Source organism: Nicotiana tabacum, chromosome 21 (genome assembly GCF_000715075.1).
Source record: "Nicotiana tabacum cultivar K326 chromosome 21, ASM71507v2, whole genome shotgun sequence".
NCBI lineage: Eukaryota > Viridiplantae > Streptophyta > Magnoliopsida > Solanales > Solanaceae > Nicotiana > Nicotiana tabacum.
This window is the reverse complement of record NC_134100.1, coordinates 50,916,972-50,939,468: the sequence shown is the minus strand read 5'-3', so window position 1 is coordinate 50,939,468 and position 22,497 is coordinate 50,916,972. Positions and strand designations below refer to the sequence as shown.

General features: G+C 37.2%; 2 protein-coding genes across 2 annotated transcripts; both read right to left on the bottom strand.

The window, feature by feature from the left end:
* Positions 1–5,490: 5,490 nt before the first annotated feature.
* Positions 5,491–6,012, bottom strand: LOC142175229 (secreted RxLR effector protein 78-like). The gene has a single exon (XM_075241808.1). The coding sequence runs from the start codon at positions 6,010–6,012 to the stop codon at positions 5,491–5,493; it is 522 nt and encodes a 173-aa protein (XP_075097909.1).
* A 133-nt stretch (positions 6,013–6,145) lies between these two features.
* LOC142175228 (uncharacterized) lies at positions 6,146–7,006 on the bottom strand. The gene has a single exon (XM_075241807.1). The coding sequence runs from the start codon at positions 7,004–7,006 to the stop codon at positions 6,146–6,148; it is 861 nt and encodes a 286-aa protein (XP_075097908.1).
* Between the last annotated feature and the right edge of the window lie 15,491 nt (positions 7,007–22,497).

Below are 22,497 nucleotides of genomic sequence, written 5' to 3'. Positions count from 1 at the left end.
AGTTCGAACGGGATTGTCAAAAAATAGAGATATATGGGGAACGGAGTCATACAACGTATTTAGAGCGCGCGGTTCCTTTTATAGAAGGGCTGGATGGGGTCGCCTTTTATGCATTGAGATCATGCAAGCAATAGAAATGGAGAAAGATGAATGGAACCACAACACGATGTTGCCATATAGTTTAGGGTTGGTGATCTGAAAAATGATAAAATACGGGTACAAAACAGGATCCGGGTTGGGGGCCAGATCAGATAGGATAACCGAGCCAATCCAACTAAAGTAGCAAAAGGGTACTACTGGCTTAGGATACCAGTCTGCAATTGGAGGAGGCCATAACAGTGACCCCGTGAAGTATTATTTTGTGCCATAGCATGTTCCGAGTCTGAGTCCGAGCTCAATGCAAGAGGAAGAAATCATCGACGGGATCAGAAGGTTGTTCATGAAAATAATATAAGGGTGCTGCAGCGAAGCTGACATCAAGACACCGACCATAAGTGATGCCAAACCAGGAGAGACTTTACGAAACTGGACTGCCAACCTATTTCTAGTTCGCCGGGAGTCGTGGTAGTGTAGAATTGTAGTAATTTTTTAAATTGCATGATTAATTGACGATTGAATCATGCCGATGCATTTTTGATAAACCGCCTCTTTGAACGCTAAGACGTTCCTTTCAATGAAATTCTTTTTTATTCTTCCTAAAGTATTACACAAACTTGTCTTTTTCATTTATTCTCGCCTTTTCTTTTTAGTGATCAAACTAATAAAAATAGCATTCTACGATTGTGATATGCAACTAAACCCTTGAAAAAAACGAGCCGGATTACGAGGAATATGATAAAAGTATGATGCTCGAGAATGTACCGCAGGAGATTGAAAAGTTAGAAAGCTAGAAGAAGACCAACCTGGAGGAGACAGAAGTGATCAACCTGGGAAATAAAGAAGATGTAAAAGAGACCCGAATCAGCATCCACTTGGATGTAGAATAGAAGAAAGAATTGATAATGCAACTCCAACAATACATTGACATATTCGCTTGGTCATATGATGACATGCTTGGGTTGAGTGTGTACATTGTTTCACATCGACCGCCTACTGATCCTGCCAAACCACCAGTCAAGCAGAAACTCAGAAAATTCAAGCCTGATTTGAGTATGAGAATAAAAGAAAAAGTCACCAAGCAAATAAAGGCGAATATGGTAAGGGTCACGAACTACCCCACTTGGTTGGCCAACATAGTACGGGTTCCTAAGAAGTCCAGGAAGATTAGGATATATGTGGATTATTTAGATCTCAACAAAGCAAGTCCCAAGGATGACTTTCCTCTGACCAATATCCACATCCTCATTGACAATTATGCGAAGTACGATCTACAATCATTCATGGATTGTTTTGCCGGTTATCATCAGATCTTGATGCAAGAAGAAGATGCAGAAAAGACAACATTCACCACACCATGGGGAATTTACTATTATAGGGTCATGTCATTAGGCCTCATGAATGCCGGTGCCACTTATATGAGGGCAATGACGACTATTTTCTATGACATAATCCACAAGGAGATTGAAGTTTACATGGATAACATCAACATCAAGTCACGAAAGAGTGGAATCATTTAAGTGACCTGAGGAAATTCTTCGAACGATTGCGAAGGTACAATTTGAAGCTGAACCCTGCAAAATGTGCATTCGGAGTTCGCACAGAAAAATTTTTGGGTTTCATCGTTGGCACGAAAGGGATAGAGTTAGATCTCTCGAAGATCAAGGCTATTACCATGTGAGTTGTATATATTAGTAGTAATTTGTGCTCTTATGTAGCTTCTAGCATAATAGAATGGATTTGAAGCCATGTGTAGATATATAAAAAAAGTAGGGGTTATATTAAACAACGTGTGAATTATTTGCAAACCCAAAGCTATGTTGAAACTAGAAAATAATTCAGTTTATAAAGTTATGTGTGTCATGTTATAATGAAGTTGAGACTAATGTTTGTATTCAAATAGTTTGAACATGAGAAATTAAGTTTTGATATGTTGGGGCATATTGCTTTTGCTTCCAATTATATTGGGATAATTATTTAATGGAAAGCATCTTCTCTTGCAGAGTCGTACATGCTGCATAATAGAAGGTAGCAACAGTCACGAGATTGGAAGGATTTCGACCACAAGTCGTGGTGTAAGAAAGAGTTCTAAAGGGGGATGCCCTGGCCTTTGGAATTATTCACAGAACAACTGATACATATTATGTGAACTAATTATAAATTGATGATGAGTAGACTTTAATTTCATACTCACCTTTTCGTGTTTTTTTTTTTTGTAAATCCATTAGGCAGTGTGCCTAGGGCTAGTTTTTATATTTATAACTAAAAATAAAGACAAATGTCAGGAGATCTTACAAGATGAAAGCAATAGAATTTGTCAAGAACATAGCTCCTATTATCAAAGTTGAGCAATGTGCTCAACAATGATAGTACATAATGTCTTATAAAAAAAGAAACTAAGCCATGATGTATTAACTAGCCATGATATAATACCACCCTTGCTGCCCAGATTTAAGGATGTCTCGTTGCCTTTTTCTCCAGCTTCTTGTTGTATAGCTGAAATTGAATGCAAATATGAGACCATTCTTTTCATATTTAAAACATCAGTTGCAATTATGAGTCTCATATGATCATCACCAATGTGTGTGGTATCCACAAAAATCCTCACCCTTGCCTTATCGTATCCTTGGAGTGCCACTGCTCGTCCTTGCATAATGTTACATTTTATCGACCAAACACACCCATCTACTTCTACTTCTTGATGTCTAGAATCCAGAAAAGTAATTGCATTGTAAAAAAATATGATATAGCTACACGCAGTCCTTCCTGTTTCTACTTTCTAGCACTTGTGTATATAGGTGATCATGCACTGTTTGTAGAGGTAATAATGTGATTTCCATCAGTAATCAGTTGTAACCATTGGTTGGCACCATTTCTGGGATGTAGTATTACTGAAATGCATTGAGATTTTGGTCCACAATGCATCCATTATTCCCATAGTTTAATGCCAAAGGCCCAGGTCATACATGACTATCTCGACCAACAATCTGGGCAGTATTCTCGTGCATTTCCAGTATTTGCTGTCCCTTCTTAGTAACTAAGTTTAAAGGGTTATAATACTAGGGTGTGTGATGTTAATACCCAACCTTGGATGACTGAAGGTCCATAAATCTATTTCACACCCCAGTATTCTGAGATCTTCCATGCTTCCATGCTTGTGCCTACTGTTAGTACTCCTGCAAGGGACCGAGCATCAAATGCTAATACTACCCTTTGAATTTGTAGCACATAGTAAGACATGGATACAGTAACATTTCTTGCAAAAAAGAACCCAAGGTTAGTAGTATAAAAGATCACAAAATTCTACTCCTCAAAATGGATTTGAATATGATGATCTGATGAATTCACCAGCGCTCTAATACACCTTTCCTCCTTACTCCTTGTTATTTGGCAACTTTTACCCTTAGATAAGGATATTGCAATTTTTCTTCATTCACTATTCTTCTGCCTTGGGGATCTAGATGCCAAAATTCATGACACTCAATCGTACCAACATCAAGAGCGTAGTTTGCAAGGTGGTTAGCCAGTTTGTTTCCCTCTATGTAAATGTGTGACACCTTGATATTGCACCCTTCCATCAGTTTCATAACCTCCTCAACATACTCTACAATACACTAAGGTGGCTTTCAAGATCCCTCAATTATATTCTTCAGTAACATCGAATCAGTTTGGAGCCATATATGTGTATAATTGTGTGCTCTACATAGCCTTAAAGCCTCAACAATTTCTACTACCTCTGCTTCTGTATTTGAACCCTCAGTTATCTCCCTTCCAATTGCATATTTCACCTCTTCAGCTTCATCCCTGACACAAAATTCAATTGCCCTTTTTCCAGGATTCCCTCTAGATTCTCCATCAGTATTGATTTTAATCCACCCCTCCATTGGCAATTCCCAGATAACTTTCTCAACCTTTAGTCTTGTAGTGTAATTCTCCAACATGGCTAACAGATCATGCCATTTGTGAGGCACTTGTATGCCTGGCTTTCTAACTTGAACTAGAGCTTGTAGTGTTATAGACACCTGATAGATCACTCTACTAATAGACACTGCCTCACCATACTTGAAGTTGTTCCTTCTTTTCCACAGTTCCCACACAATACAAGAAGGTAAAGCTTGTATAACTGGTTTAATTCTAGGAAGTACCTGGGCAGTCCAACATTTGGTAATTGCCTGATGCATTGACAGCCCCTCCATTGATATTCCTACCCTCGGTAGGAAATATTTCCAAACTCTGGTAGCAGCAGTTGATGAGAAGAACAAATGCACTAGTGTTTCCTCCTTAGGTTCAGAACAGCACCAGCACCTCGATGGCATGAAATATCCCAGCATTCGCATGAAATCATCCAAAGGCAGTTTAGCTTTCCATACCTTCCACATGAAGAATGATATTCTAAATGGTAACTCTTTCACCCATATCATCTTGTAAACTATCCTAGGATCATCTCTCCTTCGTAAGTATTCCCATGCAAATTTTACACTAAAATGGCCACGAGTTTCATGCATCCAGTAGAGAGTGTCAAGGACATTATCCATAACTGTAGGTCTTATTTTCTCCATAATATGCAGTGCAAATTCCTCAGGGAGAATATCCAATGATCTGTCAACATTCCAAGCACCATCGTCCACCACTTCATATACATTATGAGTGGATTCATCAACCCCAAATTCTGGAGAGACAAGGAAATACAAGGCTCCTAAACCCATCTAGTTGTCAAACCAAAAAAGTGAAGATCCCATTTTTCGATGCCAAGTAATTTGATGCTCAATTATGTCCCTACATTCGAATATTTTCTTCTACAAATTTGATCCTTTTCTCCATGGGACTATAACTGCATTGAGCTTTTTGCAGTACTTCTGACTCATAAATGAGCTCTAAAGGCTTGGCTTTGTTCGAAAATTCCACCACTATTTGCAGAATAGTGCTTTAGACACATCATGCAATGATCTAAAACCTATTCCACCTTCCTCACATGGCATACATAAGGTATTCCATGATGCCCAATGTCTACTGTTACCTCCCACAGAACTACTCCAAACGAATTGAGCAAATATCTTATGAAGCTTGTTAATAACATAAATAGGAGGATTCACAGCAGAAAGTAGATGAATTGGCATACTCTGAAGTGCATGAGATACCAAGACTGACCTACCTCCTATAGAGAGTAATTTACCTTTCCATGACTGCAACTTATCGAGCACCTTAGTGACGAGGCCTTGATAATAATCCATCGTTCTCCTTGAATAAAATATGGGACATCCAAGGTATGTGAATGGGAATTCCTGCCTGGCTATACTAGTGATCCTCTCCACTTTTATAACCACATCCAAGCTAGTCAAATGGTGCATATAGATAGCAGATTTACCTTTGTTCATCAACTGTCACGATGCAGTCTCATATGCATATAAGACTTCTATCACCAACTGTAAAGATGTAGAATATGATAGTTTTGTATGCATAGGCTAAATCATTATTTTTTGGACACCATTTAGGCAAACCAAAGGCACAAAAATATGGGTTCAAGTGTAGAGCATTCAGACCTCTTGAGAGTGCCTCAACAGCTATGATAAACAGTGTGGGTGAGAGTGAATCTCCTTGCTTGACGCCCTTTGAAGATTTGAAAAATATATGTGATTGTCCATTAACGAGCACTGAATACCAATTGTTTCCTACAATATCAAAGACCAAACCAATGAATCTTTCACAAAATTCCATTTTCCTTAGCACCTTAGTCAGAAATAACCATGATAGCCTATCGTAAGCTTTTGTCATATCATGCTTAATCACCACATTAGGTCCAGCCCTTGTCCTTAATCTAATATCAGTGATGATTTCTTGAGTTAAGATTACATTTTCAACAATAATGCTCCCTTTCACAAAACCTGCTTGTTCTTCTAAAATTAGATTAGAAATCATCCCCCCAATCTCTCATGAATCACCCTAGAACAGATTTTGTTGATGAAGTTACTAAGGCTTCTAGGCCTCATATCCGAAAATGTAGTTACCTCCTTCTTTGGTAAGAGCACTAGATTTGTGTGTGTCACACATTTTAGTAGTTGTTTTCCACTGAAGAATGCCAAAACCATTGCATAATGTCCTCTCCAATGATATCCCAGCATGAATGATAAAAGGCACCTGTGAATCCATCTGGACCTCCTGCACTCTCCCCATTTAAGCCAAAAACTGCCTGTTTAACCTCTTCTCTTGTAGGTTGACTGATTAGTTTTGCATTCTGCTCCATGTCTACTAAAATAGGTATGTGATCAATGATGCCAAAAGTATTAGGAGCCACAGTGTCATATAATTGGTCCTTAATAAAATTGACAGCTTCTTCTGCAATTTGATCTTCCTCCACAATCCAGTTGCCAAGTCTGCTTTGTATCCTCTTGAGATGCAATCCTTTTCTTAGACCATTAACTTGAGCATGAAAGAACTTTATCTTCCTATCAGCATCCTTAAACCATGTCATACCTGACTTTTGTCTCCAGAATTCCTCTTCCAGTGCAAGGTATCTAATCAGTTCAGCTTGAACTTTTTGTAGCCTTTCCCTATTCAGCTGTGTAGGATTTGCTTCGAACTGCCTTTCATGCACCATAACAACTTCCTCCAAGCTCACAATCTTTTGAAATATATCTCCATAAGTTTCTTTACTCCATGTAGACAATGCCTTCTTCAACTTCTTTAATTTGAAATTTAAGAGTATAAAAGGATTAGCACTGAAATCAGCATGCCAATTCTCCCTAATGACATCCTTAAAAGTATCATGTTTCACCCAGAAATTAAGAAACCTAAAAGATTTCTTAACTGGAGGAGCTTCAAAATCACACTTCAATAGCATAGGACTATGATCAGATCCAATCTTGGATAGATGTGTGACTTCCAATATTGGGAAGGTTTGCTGGAATTCCATATTAGCTAAACAACGATCGAGCCTTTTGAAAATGAAGTCCTCATCTGCCCTTCCATTCCACCAAGTGAAAATACTCCCCTTGAAGCCAAGATCTGATAGGTTGCAAGTGTTGATGCAGTACCTAAAATCATCTACCTCGTTTAGAAAAATGAAAGTCCTCAAATATTTTCTTCCTCATCCCAAATTATATTAAAATCACCACCCACAAGCCATGGGACAGCCATATCTCTAGCCATTACATACAAGGAATCCCAGAGTTCTATCCTCTCAATAGCATCACATTTGGCATACACCAATGTGAGAATGAGTTCAACATGAGTTTCAATGTCAGTTGTTGCACCATATCATACAGAATAGTAACCTCATACATTTCATCGATGAAAGCCCAGATCTTATTTGAAAAATTTACCACAGCCTGCGCAAAATCAATCTTCCTTCTATATCTCTCCAATTTTCTTTTCCTGCTGCATTGGTTCCATTATTCCAATGAATTCAAAGTAGTGATGTTTATGCATTGTGATAAGCCTCTCAAAAGCTTTTTTAGTATTCACTGATCTTATATTCAAAATAATTACATCTATTACAAATTATTGGATTTAGTTAAAGTTCTTCTCATTTGTACTCCAAATGTTGGGGCAGTGAAGTTGTCTTTACCTTGCTTCTTTCTTCCTTTGACAACTGATTTGGCCTTTTCAATATGCCCTGTAGAAATATCACCATGCTTAACAATATTTAGAAAATTCTAGGCAGTCGACTCCTCATCAAGATCCCTAAATGCTTGTTCTGTGCGATATGCTACTTCTTTAGCTCCTAATGAAGTCACAATATTGGAATTCTTATGTTTAAAGATCACATCCTGCTCCACAGTAGTCTTCTTGTTCTGCAACTGTGTAAGTTCCAATGGAATAGTGATTCCAGTTTCAACCATCAATTGATTTTTGGACATCTGGTTGTTTCCAACCCCTGCACTTTTTTTTAGTTTGGTATTATCATCAACATCAGTTGCAGCATCCCTTTCATTTCCTCCTGGATCAATTAAATTTATATCAACACCTTTAGTAATCATTGTTTCTGCCTTAGATTTTTCTGTAGTAATCTGCTTCTCCTTGATAATTTTCTGCTCTTTGGGTTCAGCATCTTCATTGTTTACATTCTCATCTTCAGTGATCTTGGTAGAAATATCATCACCATTTACACTTTGTTCCTCCTCTTCTATTACCTCAGCACCTGCTTCCTCCTCACTTTGCATTTAAATCTTGTTTTTCACCTTCCTCGGTGTCCTCTTCTATTTGATTTGCCCATAGTCTTCCTCCACTCCATTGTACCCTATCATTGTCCTTAAACATCTCACTCCCTATATCAGAAGCTTGCACCTTTACTGATTTCTTAGCCAACTCCCCTTCCCTACGAGTATCTTGTGATGGAATTTCTTGGCAAGAGGTGTTAGTAGCAGCAGCATTGGCCGTAAATGTTCTTTGCACCCATTGAGCTGTGGATTCCTTATTTGTATGTTCTTCAGTTCTTCTCCCATTAGGCCTTGTATTTACCCTATCTTTCTCTGCATCTATCCCAGCTGGACTAAGACTAGTATTTAGGGCTACTTAAAATAGGCTTTTCCCACGTCCAGTTGGATTAGCATTGTTCACTTGCCTCTACTTTTCAATCCCAGGTGATTTAGTAGTAACACCAATTTTTTGAACAGACCTTTCCTCCACCATTACCAACTGATTGTTCTCATTAATATCACTTTGTTCCACATCTAGTACAACAAATTTATTCATTGTTTGAACCTGTTGAGCAACCTTATCAACTGGAACAATTTTCTTCCTAGTTTTAACATGTTCTTTTGTTTGTTTATCCTTACCTTGCACACGATTATCTCTTACTTCCTTCCATTGTGCACCTACATTTTCAACAACCTTTCCACTTATAAGAATCATCGACGGGACAGTTTCCTTACTTTTTTCCACTGCCTTATCATCAACAGACTATTTCTCAGCATCTCTATTCTCCTTCAACTTTAGATGCAGCCTCCAACACTTGATCATATCATGGCCTTGCAACTTGCACTGCTTGCAATACTTTGGAATGAAGTCATATTGAATTTTAACCCATTCAGTTCTTACCTATCCTATAGCCTCATTCTCTATATCCATGCGAACCTTCTTTGGCAATTCTGCTAATAGATTAACAAACACCTTAACTCGAGCACAACTATGCCTTATTTTATTTATAGTTGCCATGTCAAGATGCAGTGGTTTTCCAACAGCTGAGGCTAGAGAAAACAAGCCTCCTTAACAAAATATGTAGGCAGCAAGTGTGGGAATAAAATCCAAGCCATATCAATTGGTGTTTCTTCTCCGTCTTTGAATTTCGCATCATAAATAAGCTGCATCATCATATATTCGTACCCATACTTTCCCTTAATATAATAAGTGCTTTTGGACATAATCTTAATGAAATCCTCCTATAATGTTAATCTAATAAACGCATGCTTATCTCTTAGGAATCCAATGTTGCAATCTCCTTTAATACCACATTGTACTGGAATGATTCGACGTAACTCTTGGAGGTCTTGCCATCCATATGAGAACTTACCTAACACAACATATTGTAGACCTTCTATTATATTCATGCGATCGACTTCTGATTCTATAAACTTGACGAAGGGTTGTCCATGAAAGAAGGTTGCTCGTTTGAATGAGATTGGTTCAACAGTAGCCTTCGAAATAGAACTCGCGTGCATGGGATTATTCAATGCGACTGGTTTTAATATATGGCTATAATCTAAGGGCTGGACATTGGTGTTTGGTATAGTAGATGTTGGGGCGAGGGTGGGAGGAGGCTGGCCAGCCAGAAAAGATGGCTGGCCGCCGGCCGAAAAGGCCATGGCAGCGGTCAAACGAGACGCTTGGGTCAAACTAGCCGACCACACGTGCTCTCTGTCCTCGGGCAAAAAGGAGAGGGCTTTTTCCTATTTATGCCATAAAATATTTTCACTTTTCGTGCTTAGTTTAAAGTTTTCACTATTTCTTTTTATTATTTTCTGTATCTTATGTGTGACTGAGGATGTAAGTGTATCTGTTAACTTGGAGTTTGAAATTTTTATATATAAAAGATATCGAACTTTAATAGATACTTATTGATTATTGAAATTTAAAAATTATGAAGAATACCAAAAGCAAATGCTTAATGACCCAAATCATGATCTGTCATCTTCTTTTCTTTTCCTTGCTCTTTTCTAATGAAAAACCTGCAAATCTAATCTCAAGCTCTGTCTCTGTCACGACCCCAAATTCTCTCCTTTGGATGTTGTGATAACACCTAGTCTCTATGACTAGGTAAGCCTAATATATTCTGAGATATTAACAGATTTAAATCAATCAACTATTAAACATGATCAAGAAATTATTATACATAGCCAACAACCATTAATAGATGTACAATATCCCAAAATCGATAGTATAAGTCATAAGCTCTACTAAGTTCACTAGAAAATCTCTAAGTACAAATTGCTCCGGAATAGAAATAAACAGCAGTAAAAAAGACAACAGAAGGTGACTCTGAGTCTTGCGAACGAGATGGCAGGTATACCTTGAAGTCTCCACAGCAGTTCACAATTAGCTAACTAAATATCGGCACGCTCCAAGGTACCTAGATCTGCACAAAAATATGCAGCAAGCGTAGCATGAGTACACCACAGTGGTACCCAGTAAGTACCAAACCTAACCTCGGTAGAATTATGACGAGATCATGTCAAGATACCTACTAGACATAGAAATCTGTGCAGGATATTGATATAATCTAACAATGAAAAAATAAAGGCAGTTAAAAGACAATGAATCGTTTTACCAATACAAGGCTAACGTCGGTAACAAGGCAACAAATGACAGTAAGAGCGTACATGTGGTAAATACAACAGGTAACCAAGTAGAATCAAGATACGAATGGAAGGAAATAAGGAAACGAGAATAACAACCGTTCGACTCATCAAGCTCTTCAGCATAAAATGTACAAAAAGAATCATACCGAAATATCACCATTTCACAAATTCCAACTCACGAATCATAATCACACAGCATCTCATGCTCGCTTTATAAATCATAACTGCACGGACAATCTACGTGCTGTACGCACAACTCACGTGCTATTAACAGTAATCTTATACCCCTCAAGGACAACTCACGTGCCAACAATAATAATATCTTATATCTACACGGACAACACGTGCCAACAGTAACAAATCTAATATCCATACAGAAAACTCACGCGCCAACAGTAACAATATCTCATATCCGCACGGACAACTCACGTACCAATAGTCCAGTTCCCATATAAAAGGCATAGATACAAGAATATACGTACATGATCAATGGACATCAAGAATTATACTCCTGGATAGATTATGGTGTATGTTTGTGCAAGTGTACTATCACAACTCGAGTCAACAAGTAAGATCAAAGACACCGAATAGCACATTGAAAACAATGCAAGAAAACCCGCAATATGCATGACTCCCACAAAATAGTCACACCACTACACAAAATCATCAATGACAATTCCCCCATACCAACACAAATCATCCCCGTATAGCCCACATTTTATCGTCGCATGTGCAACAGTAAAGTAAATGCCTGCCTTGTCTCGCAACACGTGCATCAATAATTATTTTACTTTGTCTCGCCAGACGCACATCAATAATTATCCTGCCTTGTCTTGCCACATGCGCAAACTCAATATATATAGCCCGCCTTGTCACGTCGCATGTGCAAATATCAATAATAACAATAGCACGGACAACTCACGTGCAAACACCCCGACAATCCTCTCAACAATTTCACATGTGCAAAAACATAAAAATACAATATAACAACTCGCACGATATGTGGCCATATGCCACAACACTTCTATATCAATAATCCCAATACCACAACCACACATAGCCCGTGGCTCAACAACACTGAGTACAACAACAACAACAACAATAACACAAGAGTACGACAAGTAAATCAACACAATGAAACGGGAGAATATGCTCAACAATGAAAGACATGACAAGTAATAATGAATTCAAATTAGAAAAACTTAATAATGAGTTAGATAACATGTAGCAATGACTTCAAATAATAATAGATCATCTATGAAAGCGATAACGTGACCAAGAAAGAGGCAATAATTTCAATTAAAGTATATAACAGTAAATTTGGCAATAAAAGATATAACACGAACTAACAACTTCAATTAGAGCATGTGAGAGTAAATTCAACAATGAAAGATATAACATGTTATCACAAATTCAATTAAATGCATGGAAGAAGTCTAGAAGTCATACCGGTAAAAATACTACATATAACCCGTGTACACATTCGTCACCTAATGTACACGTCTTTCACGTAATACAAATAACATAATTAAACCAGTCCCTACGAGGTAGTTATCACACACAAAGATTGGCAAGATACATACTTCAACTAGGCTAATTCAACACTCAAAAATAGCTTTTCCTTTACAATTCACCTCAGCTCAGCTCAAATCTAGCAAAAATCGATTTGATAATATCAAATAATGCAAGAGAAACAATTTCCAATAAGTACAGCTATGATCTTTATAAAAAGACAACAAAACTCAACCCGGGCCCGCCCAGTCAAGACCCGGGTCCAAGGGTAGGTCTTGACTATCCATAACCCCACGAGTCTATATATTTATTTTATATCAAAATCCGAGTCCAATTCGACTTTGAAATCCCAAATTTTATTTTTTCAAAACTTAGACAATTTCCAAAAATTCCTTTTTGATTCTCATAGATTTGATGTTAAATCTAATATATAATCATGAAATATAGTTGAAAATTATTTTAAAATACTTACCCAATGATTGTAGATGAAAATCTCCTCTCCAAATCACCTACTTCCTAGTATAGGGTACCAAAATATGAAAAATGAGACCAAAATCCCGTCTTTCAGCTTTTATGTTTAGTCAAAGGTGTCATAAATGCGACCTGGGTTTTGCAAATGCGATGAATGATCGCAAAAGCGACATCCATCATTGTCCTGCTAACGTCGCAAAAGCGAACATTTTATAGCAAATGCGAACTTTGAAAACCTCGCAAAAGCGACATAATGATCGCAAATATGAGCCAGCCTAGCCCAGACCCCAATCGCAAAAGCGAACAACTTGTTCGCAAATGCGAACAAAGTCTCGCATTTGTGAGACTTGAAGCACCTGTTCAAAAATCAGCAAAACTAACACACTTCCAAACACTCTGAAACGTGTCCAAAATTCACCCGAGTCCTCGGGGCTCTGAACCAAACATCCACACAAGTCTAAAAATATCACACGAACTCGCTCGCATGATCAAATCATCAAAATAACATCCGAAACCACGAATCGGATATCAAAACACGTGAAATTTATATTGAAACTCAAGAACTTCTAAAAACACAACCACACGTCTGATTCCTATCAAATCAACTTGGAATGACTCTAAACATTGCAGACAAGTTCCAAAGAGAAAAACAGACCTATTCCAAGTCCAAAAATTAAAATCCGAACCCGATAGCCATAAACTCAAACCATAGTGAAACCTAAGGAATTTTTAAACCTTCACATTGCCCATTTTCGTCAAAACAGGCCAAATCAACCTAGGAACCTCCGAATTCAATTTTGGGCATACGCCAAAGTCCAAAATATACGAATCTATCGAACCATCAAAATACCATTCTGGAATCATTTTCACAAAAGTCAAATCTCGATAAATTTTTCCAACTTAAACTCCTAAAATGAGAATCACTTATCCACATCAATCCCAAAACATCCACTGCTAAAAATCTGCTAAAAACCGACCAACTATTTCCGACCAACGTTGGTCGGTCAAAAAATGCGACCAAAACCCGTCAGGTTGGACGCAAACTGGGAAAAAAAATATTTATATTTTTTTTAAACAAAATACCGACCAACGTAGGTTGGTAAATTGGTCAATAGCTGGTCAGACAAGAAAATTTTGGATTACCGACCAACGTTGGTCGGTAATCTAGATCCAATTTTTTAAATTTTAATAATTATTTTATTATTTAAAATATTTTATAATATTTAAGAATTTATATTTAAAATTACCGACCAACGTTGATCGGTTAATATAGGGGAAATTTTTTTAAAAAAAACCGACCAAAGTTGGTCGGTTTTTGATCAAACGGTCAGCACTGAATGTACCGACCAAAATTACCGACCAACTTTGGTCGGTAATTCTAAAATCAGAGAAGTAAAAAATGGGGGAAACCCCCATTTCTATGAAATTTTTCCCTCTTCTTCCTTCCCTTCTCTCCTTCTCCCAGCCCCTCCCCCTCACCGTCCAGGCCTCCCCCTCGCCGTCCAGCCGTCACCGTCACCGTCACCGTCGCCGCGCCGTCACCGTCGCCGCTGCCGCTGCCACTGCCGCCCCTCGATCTCCTTCTCCATCTCCTAAAAATTCTAGGTTTGAATTACAACCCATTTATTTATTATTTCCAGGTTTTGTTAATTAGTTATGAATTAGTTTCAATTGATTATTGTTTCAATTATTTGAACATTGCATTTTATTGAGGATTAGGGTTTAGGTCTTGTTTTAATTAGTTTTGTTAATTAGTTTTATTAACTAATTAGTTTTGTTAATTAGTCAATTATTTATGAATTAGTTTAGTTTAGGGTATGGGTTGAATTTCTTTAGTTTAGTTAGTTTATGTTTAAACTCGTAGGATATGAATTGAAATTTTAGTTTTTAGGATTTGTTCTTGTGAATTGAACTTTTAGGATATAAATTGAACTTTTAAGATATGAATTGGACCTTTTGGATATGAATTGAACTTTTAGGATATAAATTGGTATAATTAGAAAAAAATAATTATCTTGAATTATCTAAAAAAGATATAATTAATTTATAATTGTAGAATAAATTAATTTATTCTTGTGAATCGAACTTTTAGGGTATGGGTTGAATTTTTTTAGTTTAGTTAGTTTATGTTTAAACTCGTAGGATATGAATTGAAATTTTAGTTTTTAGGATTTGTTCTTGTGAATTGAACTTTTAGGATATGATTTGAACTTTTAAGATATGAATTGGACCTTTTGGATATGAATTGAACTTTTAGGATATAAATTGGTGTAATTAGGAAAAAATAATTATCTTGAATTAACTAAAAAAGATATAATTAATTTATAATTGTAGAATAAATTAATTTGTTCTTGTGAATCAAACTTTTAGGGTATGGGTTGAATTTCTTTAGTTTAGTTAGTTTATGTTTAAACTCGTAGGATATGAATTGAAATTTTAGGATATGAATTGAACTTTTAAGATATGAATTGGACCTTTTGGATATGAATTGAACTTTTAGGATATAAATTGGTGTAATTAGGAAAAAATAATTATCTTGAATTAACTAAAAAGATATAATTAATTTATAATTGTAGAATAAATTAATTTGTTGTTGTGAATCGAACTTTTAGGGTATGGGTTGAATTTCTTTAGTTTAGTTAGTTTATGTTTAAACTCGTAGGATATGAATTGAAATTTTAATTTTTAGGATTTGTTCTTGTGAATTGAACTTTTAGGATATGAATTGAACTTTTGAGATATGAATTGGACCTTTTGGATATGAATTAAACTTTTAGGATATAAATTGGTGTAATTAGGAAAAAATAATTATCTTGAATTAACTAAAAAAGATATAATTAATTTATAATTGTAGAATAAATTAATTTGTTCTTGTTTTATTTGTATAGATGGAACATCGTACTTGGATGTACAATAGAAATTATCCTAATCGGCGGGGATTGTGGGAGGATTTTGTAGAAGGGGTTGATGACTTTATTAGACATGCAATGTCACTTTCACCATACCAAAGTGAAGGAGTAATTAGGTACCCTTGTGTCAGGTGCGATTGTATGAAGTTTAAAAAATCGGAGGAAGTTAAGCTTCATCTTTATAGGAAGGGGTTTATAGAGAATTACTTTATGTGGAATAATCATGGAGAGATCGATGGTAGCCGTGGGATATTTCATAACATGGTTGTTGGTGAAAGTAATAGGTCGGTGGAGAATACAAATCTTGATTCTATAATTCAGGATATGGTTGCGGATGCTTTTGGGGGTGAGCCCAATGAAAATGTTGAACAAACTCCTAATGATGATGCAAAACGTTTTTATGAATAGTTAGAGGAAGCTAGTCGTCCACTACGTGAAGGAAGTCCGCACTCTGAGCTGTCTGTTGCAGTTAGATTACTAAGTATCAAATCTAATTGGAATATTTCTCAAGCAGCCATGGACTATTTCATTGACCTTATGAGTGAACTAGTTGACCCTAATATCAACTTACCTGGTGATTTCTATAAGGCGAAGAGATTGGTTTCTAAGTTAGGACTTTCATCAATGAAAATTGATTGTTGTGAAGATGGTTGCATGTTATATTATAAAGATGATGCAACTTTAGACAGTTGTAAATTTTGCGAAAAGCCTCTTTTCAAGAGGCTTTCCAGCGGGAATATGGTCGTTGTCAAGGCAATGCATTATTTACCTCTTATACCTAGGTTAAAGAGGTTATATGCGTCGATGAGTTCTGCTCTTCATATGAGATGGCATTTTAAAAATAGAAGACCACCTGGTGTTATGTGTCATCCTTCAGATGGAGAAGCTTGGAAGCACTTTGATAGGACATATCCATATTTTGCTAGTGAAGCAAGGAACATTCGGTTAGGTCTGTGTGCCGATGGCTTCACGCCTTTTTTTATATCTGCGACACCATATTCATGTTGGCCTGTCTTTCTTACACCTTATAATCTACCACCTGAGTTGTGTATGGCTAGTCCATATATATATTCTTAAATTGTATTATCCCCGGTCCACGTAATTCGAAAAGTTTGATTGATGTATATTTGCAACCTTTGATTGATGAGCTAAAACAATTGTGGTATGATGGTGTTGAAATATATGACATATCAACCAAGCAGAATTTTAATATGCGTGCTAATTTTATGTGGACTATTAATGATTTTCCTGCGTATGGAATGTTGTCTGGGTGGATGATTGCTGGGAAGCTAGCTTGTCCTTACTGCATGGAAAATAGTAAAGCGTTCACTTTGAAACATGACCGAAAGCAATCATGGGTTGATTGTCACCGTCAATTCTTGCCTGATGATCATGAGTTTAGAAGGATGAAAAATGCATTCAAAAAGAATAAAGTGGAATATGATTCTCCACCTCCGATACTTTCAGGTGAGGAAATTTGGGAGAGGGTCCAGAACTTTAGTAAAGTTACTGAGGCTCCACCTTATAGATTCCCCGGATATGGTGTTAATCATAATTGGACGAAACAGAGTATATTTTGGGAGTTGCCTTATTGGAAGGATAATCTTCTCCGACACAATCTTGATGTCATGCATATTGAGAAGAATTATTTTGATAATTTGTTCAATACAGTGATGGATGTTAAAGGTAAGACAAAAGATAACCCGAAGGCTAGAATGGACTTACAAGAATATTGCAGGCGGCCTGAATTATACTTGCAGACAGCAAACAATGGTAAGGTGTTCAAGCCCAAATCAAGTTACACATTCACTTTGGAGGAAAGACGACAAATTTGTGATTGGGTTACGAAATTAAAGATGCCTGAGGGTTATGCGTCGAATCTTGGGAAAAAAGTAGATATGGAGGTAGGGAAGTTGAGCCATTTGAAAAGTCATGACTGACATGTTTTCATGGAGACCTTAGTGCCTATTGCATTTTGTGGTTTGCCTGAAAGAATCTGGAAACCCATCACAGAGATTAGTTTGTTTTTTAAAGACTTGTGTTCTACCACATTAAGGGAAGAAAACCTACTTCGGATGGACCAGAACATCCCTATAATTTCTAGTAAGATGGAAAAAATATTCCCATGTGGTTTCTTTGATGTGATGGAACACCTTCCAATACACCTTGTACACGAGGCACGACTTGGAGGGCATGTTCAATGCAGATGGATGTATCCCTTTGAGAGGTAATATTATAAGTTTGATGTAATATTCTATTTTATTTGAATGTTATTGGCTAACATGAGATTATATAGGACAATTGGCAAATGCAAATAATTTGTTAAGCAGAGGAATAAGATTGAAGGATCTATATGCGAAGCCTATCTTGCAAAGGAAACTGCACATTTTTGTTCTTATTATTTTGAGAGTAACGTGCCATGTTCTAGGAATAGGCCCAATAGGCACACGGTCGAATGTGTGAATGATCCATTATATCCACCAATGTCCATATTCAATCAACCAGGCCGATGTTCTAAGGATGTTAGAAAGAGAAGTTTGAGTGATATGGAGTACAAGTCAGCTACACTTCATGTGTTGCTAAATTGTCCCGAAGTTGTACCATTTCTCAAGTAAGTATTGATTTATTAGTTATCAAAATGTAAAATTTACTGTGACTATATATTGATGCAACTACTAAAAATATTTGATATGTCACAGTCACTTCGTGGGTCAATTTGGCTATGATGCTGTATATACGAGATTTGATACGTGGTTCAAACAGTTTGTAAGTGTATATATATATATATATATATATATATACATATGTAGTGAATGTATAAAAATTGATTCATAAGTTGTGCTAACTTATGACTTTTTTTAACTCTATGTAGGTAAATAATCCAAATAATGGTGTAAATCAATTTTTGAAAGATATATCTTGGGGACCTGTGCTTCAGGTCACAACAATGTCTAAGTACGTAGTGAATGGTTATAAGTTTCATACAGAGGATTTCTCTAAAAATAAAAATAGCAACAACAGCGGGGTGTGGGTTCAAGGTGGTGATGGCAACCAAGTTGGAGATATTGATTATTATGGTGTGGTCAAAGAAATATTACAACTAGAATATACAGGTTGGCCATATAAGAAATTGATACTCTTTAGATGCAAGTGGTTTGACCCAAATCCAACAAGAGGTACAAGAGTACACAACCAATACAACATAATTGAGGTTAATCATACGAGGAAGTATGATCGCTATGATCCTTTCATAATTGCACATAATATTAGGCAAGTGTATTATGCTCCTTATCCATTGCGGCGGAATAAGTCCAATTGGTGGGTTGTAATAAAAACTAAGCCTGTAGGTAGGGTGGAAGTCGAGAATGTGTTAGATGTTGCATATCAAAACGATATCTCCAATATTCACTAAATAGTGGACGATCAGTTAGAAAAAGATTTGGAACATCCCGAACGCATATTGGAAGAAGTTGATATAAATGAAGTAACAATTATAGAAAATGAGGACGAAGAATCAATTGATGAAGCTCAAACAAGTGAGGACGAAGAATTCTCGGACGAGGAACAATACGTCGATGAGGATTAAAAAGTTGGTTTTTTAAAGCACTCTCGTTTTATAGCTAGTTTCTTATATGTTTCAATCTAAATGTGTATTATATTATTCAGATTGTAGGCAAGGGTCAAGGTAACAATGACCCTACTAGTTCTCGGGGTCGAGAAAAGGGTAGGAAGGGAAAGAGGAGGGTAGAAAATAATACTCCCTCTTGTCCACCCTTTTCAGAGATGCCTATGTCTTATCCTCCACCACACGGCTATACTGAGCTGCCACAGCATCACGAGCCATACACCTTCATTCAGACACCCAGTCTTCCATCACAAGGCCACAGGACTATACGTCCGACATATAGTACAGCTGCCTCAAAGCCATCTGCATCACATCCACATGGATCACATCCCTACATATCACAGCCACATGGATCGCATCCACCCATGTCACAGCCACTCGGGTCACAGCCACTCGGGTCACAGCCACTCGGGTCACAACCATCGGTATCACATCCACTTGGGTCACATCCAGCTATGTCGCAGTCACAGGGATCACAACCATCTTCATCATCGACTCCATCTATTGTAGGCTTTCGCCTGGGAGGCATTAGCTCTGACCCGCCTACACCGTCTTCACATGCCTCTGATACACATGCTTCGGATGGTGATGACGAGGTAGTGCATTATGATCGATATGGCAGGATCATCATAGTCCCTGAGGGTGATGGGTAAGTGTTATTCATTATTTTTGCGTCTATTGATTTGTAACATTTTTACTAAGATATTAATGTGTTTTTATTGTTAAATTGCAGGTTCAGGCCGGGTAATAAGACTATGAGGATAATCACCAAAGCCATCAGAAAGCTTTATGATGGCCCTTATGCGACTTGGACTGATTGCCCATTCTCACCGAAGGAGCAAATTTTCAATCAATTTAAGGTATAAATGTTCTTTTAAATAGTTTAATAATTTATATTTATGATGTTTCCATCTAATATTTAACTTTTGAAATACAGAGCAAGTGTGTATGGGAAGACCGCTATAGCGCGGAAGTGGCTACAAATTTTCATCATAAAGCTCGCAAGAGATTGGCGGATGCTTTCTCGGATGCTAGAAAGAAGAACAAGAGGCCTGGCTGGTTACTTGAGAATTTGTGGAATGATTTGCAAAGGCAATGGCTTACCGCAGAGTTCTTAGAGAGGAGCAAAAAAGGAAATACAGCTCGCGCATCTGAGAAGGGAGGATCCTTGCACAATGGAGGTGCGATCAGCCTAGGGACAATAAAAAGAAGATTGGTACTTAATTGCTTAAATTATTTTACTTTTCTAAGTATATCTATTCTGTTTATTAACTAAATTAATTTATTTTCAGGAAAAGATGTATGGGCGTCCAATGAGTCATGATGAACTATTCAAGGAGACACATGTTGTGAAGAAGAAGAAAGAGGGGGATCAAGATAGGTGGGTCGAGGACCGGGCCTCGACTGTATATGTAAGCTTTCAATTTTATTTAAGTATTATAATTTACTTTTATAAACAACTTGAAATACTGATTTAATTTAAAATAATATAGGGTCGCTACCAAAGTAACGTGGAGGAATTCATCCGTAGTCATCCAGCTGGTGAATCGGGTGAGCCAACCCAACCTTCGGACGAGGATGCTGAAAGAATATGGTTGGAGTCTGTTGGCGGTCCAAAATGGGGGAAGGTATACGGGCTTCCTACTAAAAACTTCCATCGCTATAAGTGTGGAATGCGAGGAATAGGGACTTCCTCGCAAGGCGAGCAACTTAATAGGGAGAGCCTCTCCGCTATGCGGGAGACAGTGACAAAGCTCGCATCAGAGCTAGAAGCGGCCAAGGAAAGAGAAAGGCTTAGAGATGCTCAATTCCTTGGCATGCAAGCTCAGATCAGAACTCTCCTCTCTAGTGGAGTTTTTCCGTTGCCCCGATCTCATGAGTCATCTCCAGAGGGTCGACCTCCACGTGATCGTTCCTCCCGCCCTGCTCGTGATTGTTCCTCCCGTCCTCCCCGTGATCGTGCTTCCCGTCCTCCACAAGACCGTTCTCTATATCGTCTTGTAGATGAAAGTTCATCAGACGGTGATGATGATGTTGTACAAAACACCCCTTGACTTTTATATACTTTGAACTAGACAAATAGAACCAGTTTTGAACTAGTTGTAATTAGTTTTAACTTGGTTTTGGATTTTTATGTTCAATTGAACTTTAATTTGTTAGTTTTAAAGTATTTATTGAATGTTTTGGTTGTTGTTGTTGTGGTGTTGTTGTTGTTGTTGTGTTGTTGTTGTTGTGTTGTTGTTGTTGTTGTTGTTGTTGTTGTTATTGTTATGTTGTTGTATTGGTATGCTGGCAGGTGGTTTAGCTGCCAAAACAGGCATTTTATGTCAAAATTAATCCCAGAAAAACCGACCAACGTTGATCGATTTTTAATTAAAAAAAATAAATTATTCCAAAATACCGACCAAAGTTGGTCGGTTAATGAACATTGAATTCCCAGAATTCAACACTACCGTCCAACTTTGGTCGGTATTTTGCTTGCATTGTTGAGATTACCGACCATAGTTGGTCGGTAATGTTTAATTTTAATTAGTTTTAAAAAATATATATTTTCAATTACCGACCAAAGTTGGTCGGTTTTTTTTTAATTTTAATAATTAATAAAAAAAATATAATTTAGTTAAACCGACCAACTTTGGTCGGTAAAATTAAATTAATAAAATATATTTCCGACCAAAGTTGGTCGGTAAGTAATTAAACTTGTCAGATGGTCGTTTTAATATACCGACCAAAGTTGGTCGGTAATTTCCGACCAACTTTGGTCGGTAAGCCATTCCGACTATCAAAACACCGTCCACACTATAATGATCGCGTTTTGGTCGGTAATTTGCCATAACCGACCAACGTTGGTCGGTATTTTTGGTCGGGTTTTAGCGAATTTCTAGTAGTGATCCTAAAATCAAATCGACCATACACGCAAGTCATAATAGACAATATGAAGTCACTCAAGACCTCAAACCACTGCACGAAATGCTAAATCTCAAAACGATCGGTCGGGTCTTTACAGTCTCTCACTTGGGAAGTGCAAGAATTGCAAGATTAGCAAATTTTACGTGACATTGAAATAGGAGGTCTTGGTTAACATATTTAT

Excerpts from the sequence above, each read along its gene's own strand:
- LOC142175229 (XM_075241808.1), bottom strand. The coding sequence starts at position 6,012 with ATGATTTCTAATCTAATTTTAGAAGAACAAGCAGGTTTTGTGAAAGGG.
- LOC142175228 (XM_075241807.1), bottom strand. The coding sequence starts at position 7,006 with ATGGAATTCCAGCAAACCTTCCCAATATTGGAAGTCACACATCTATCC.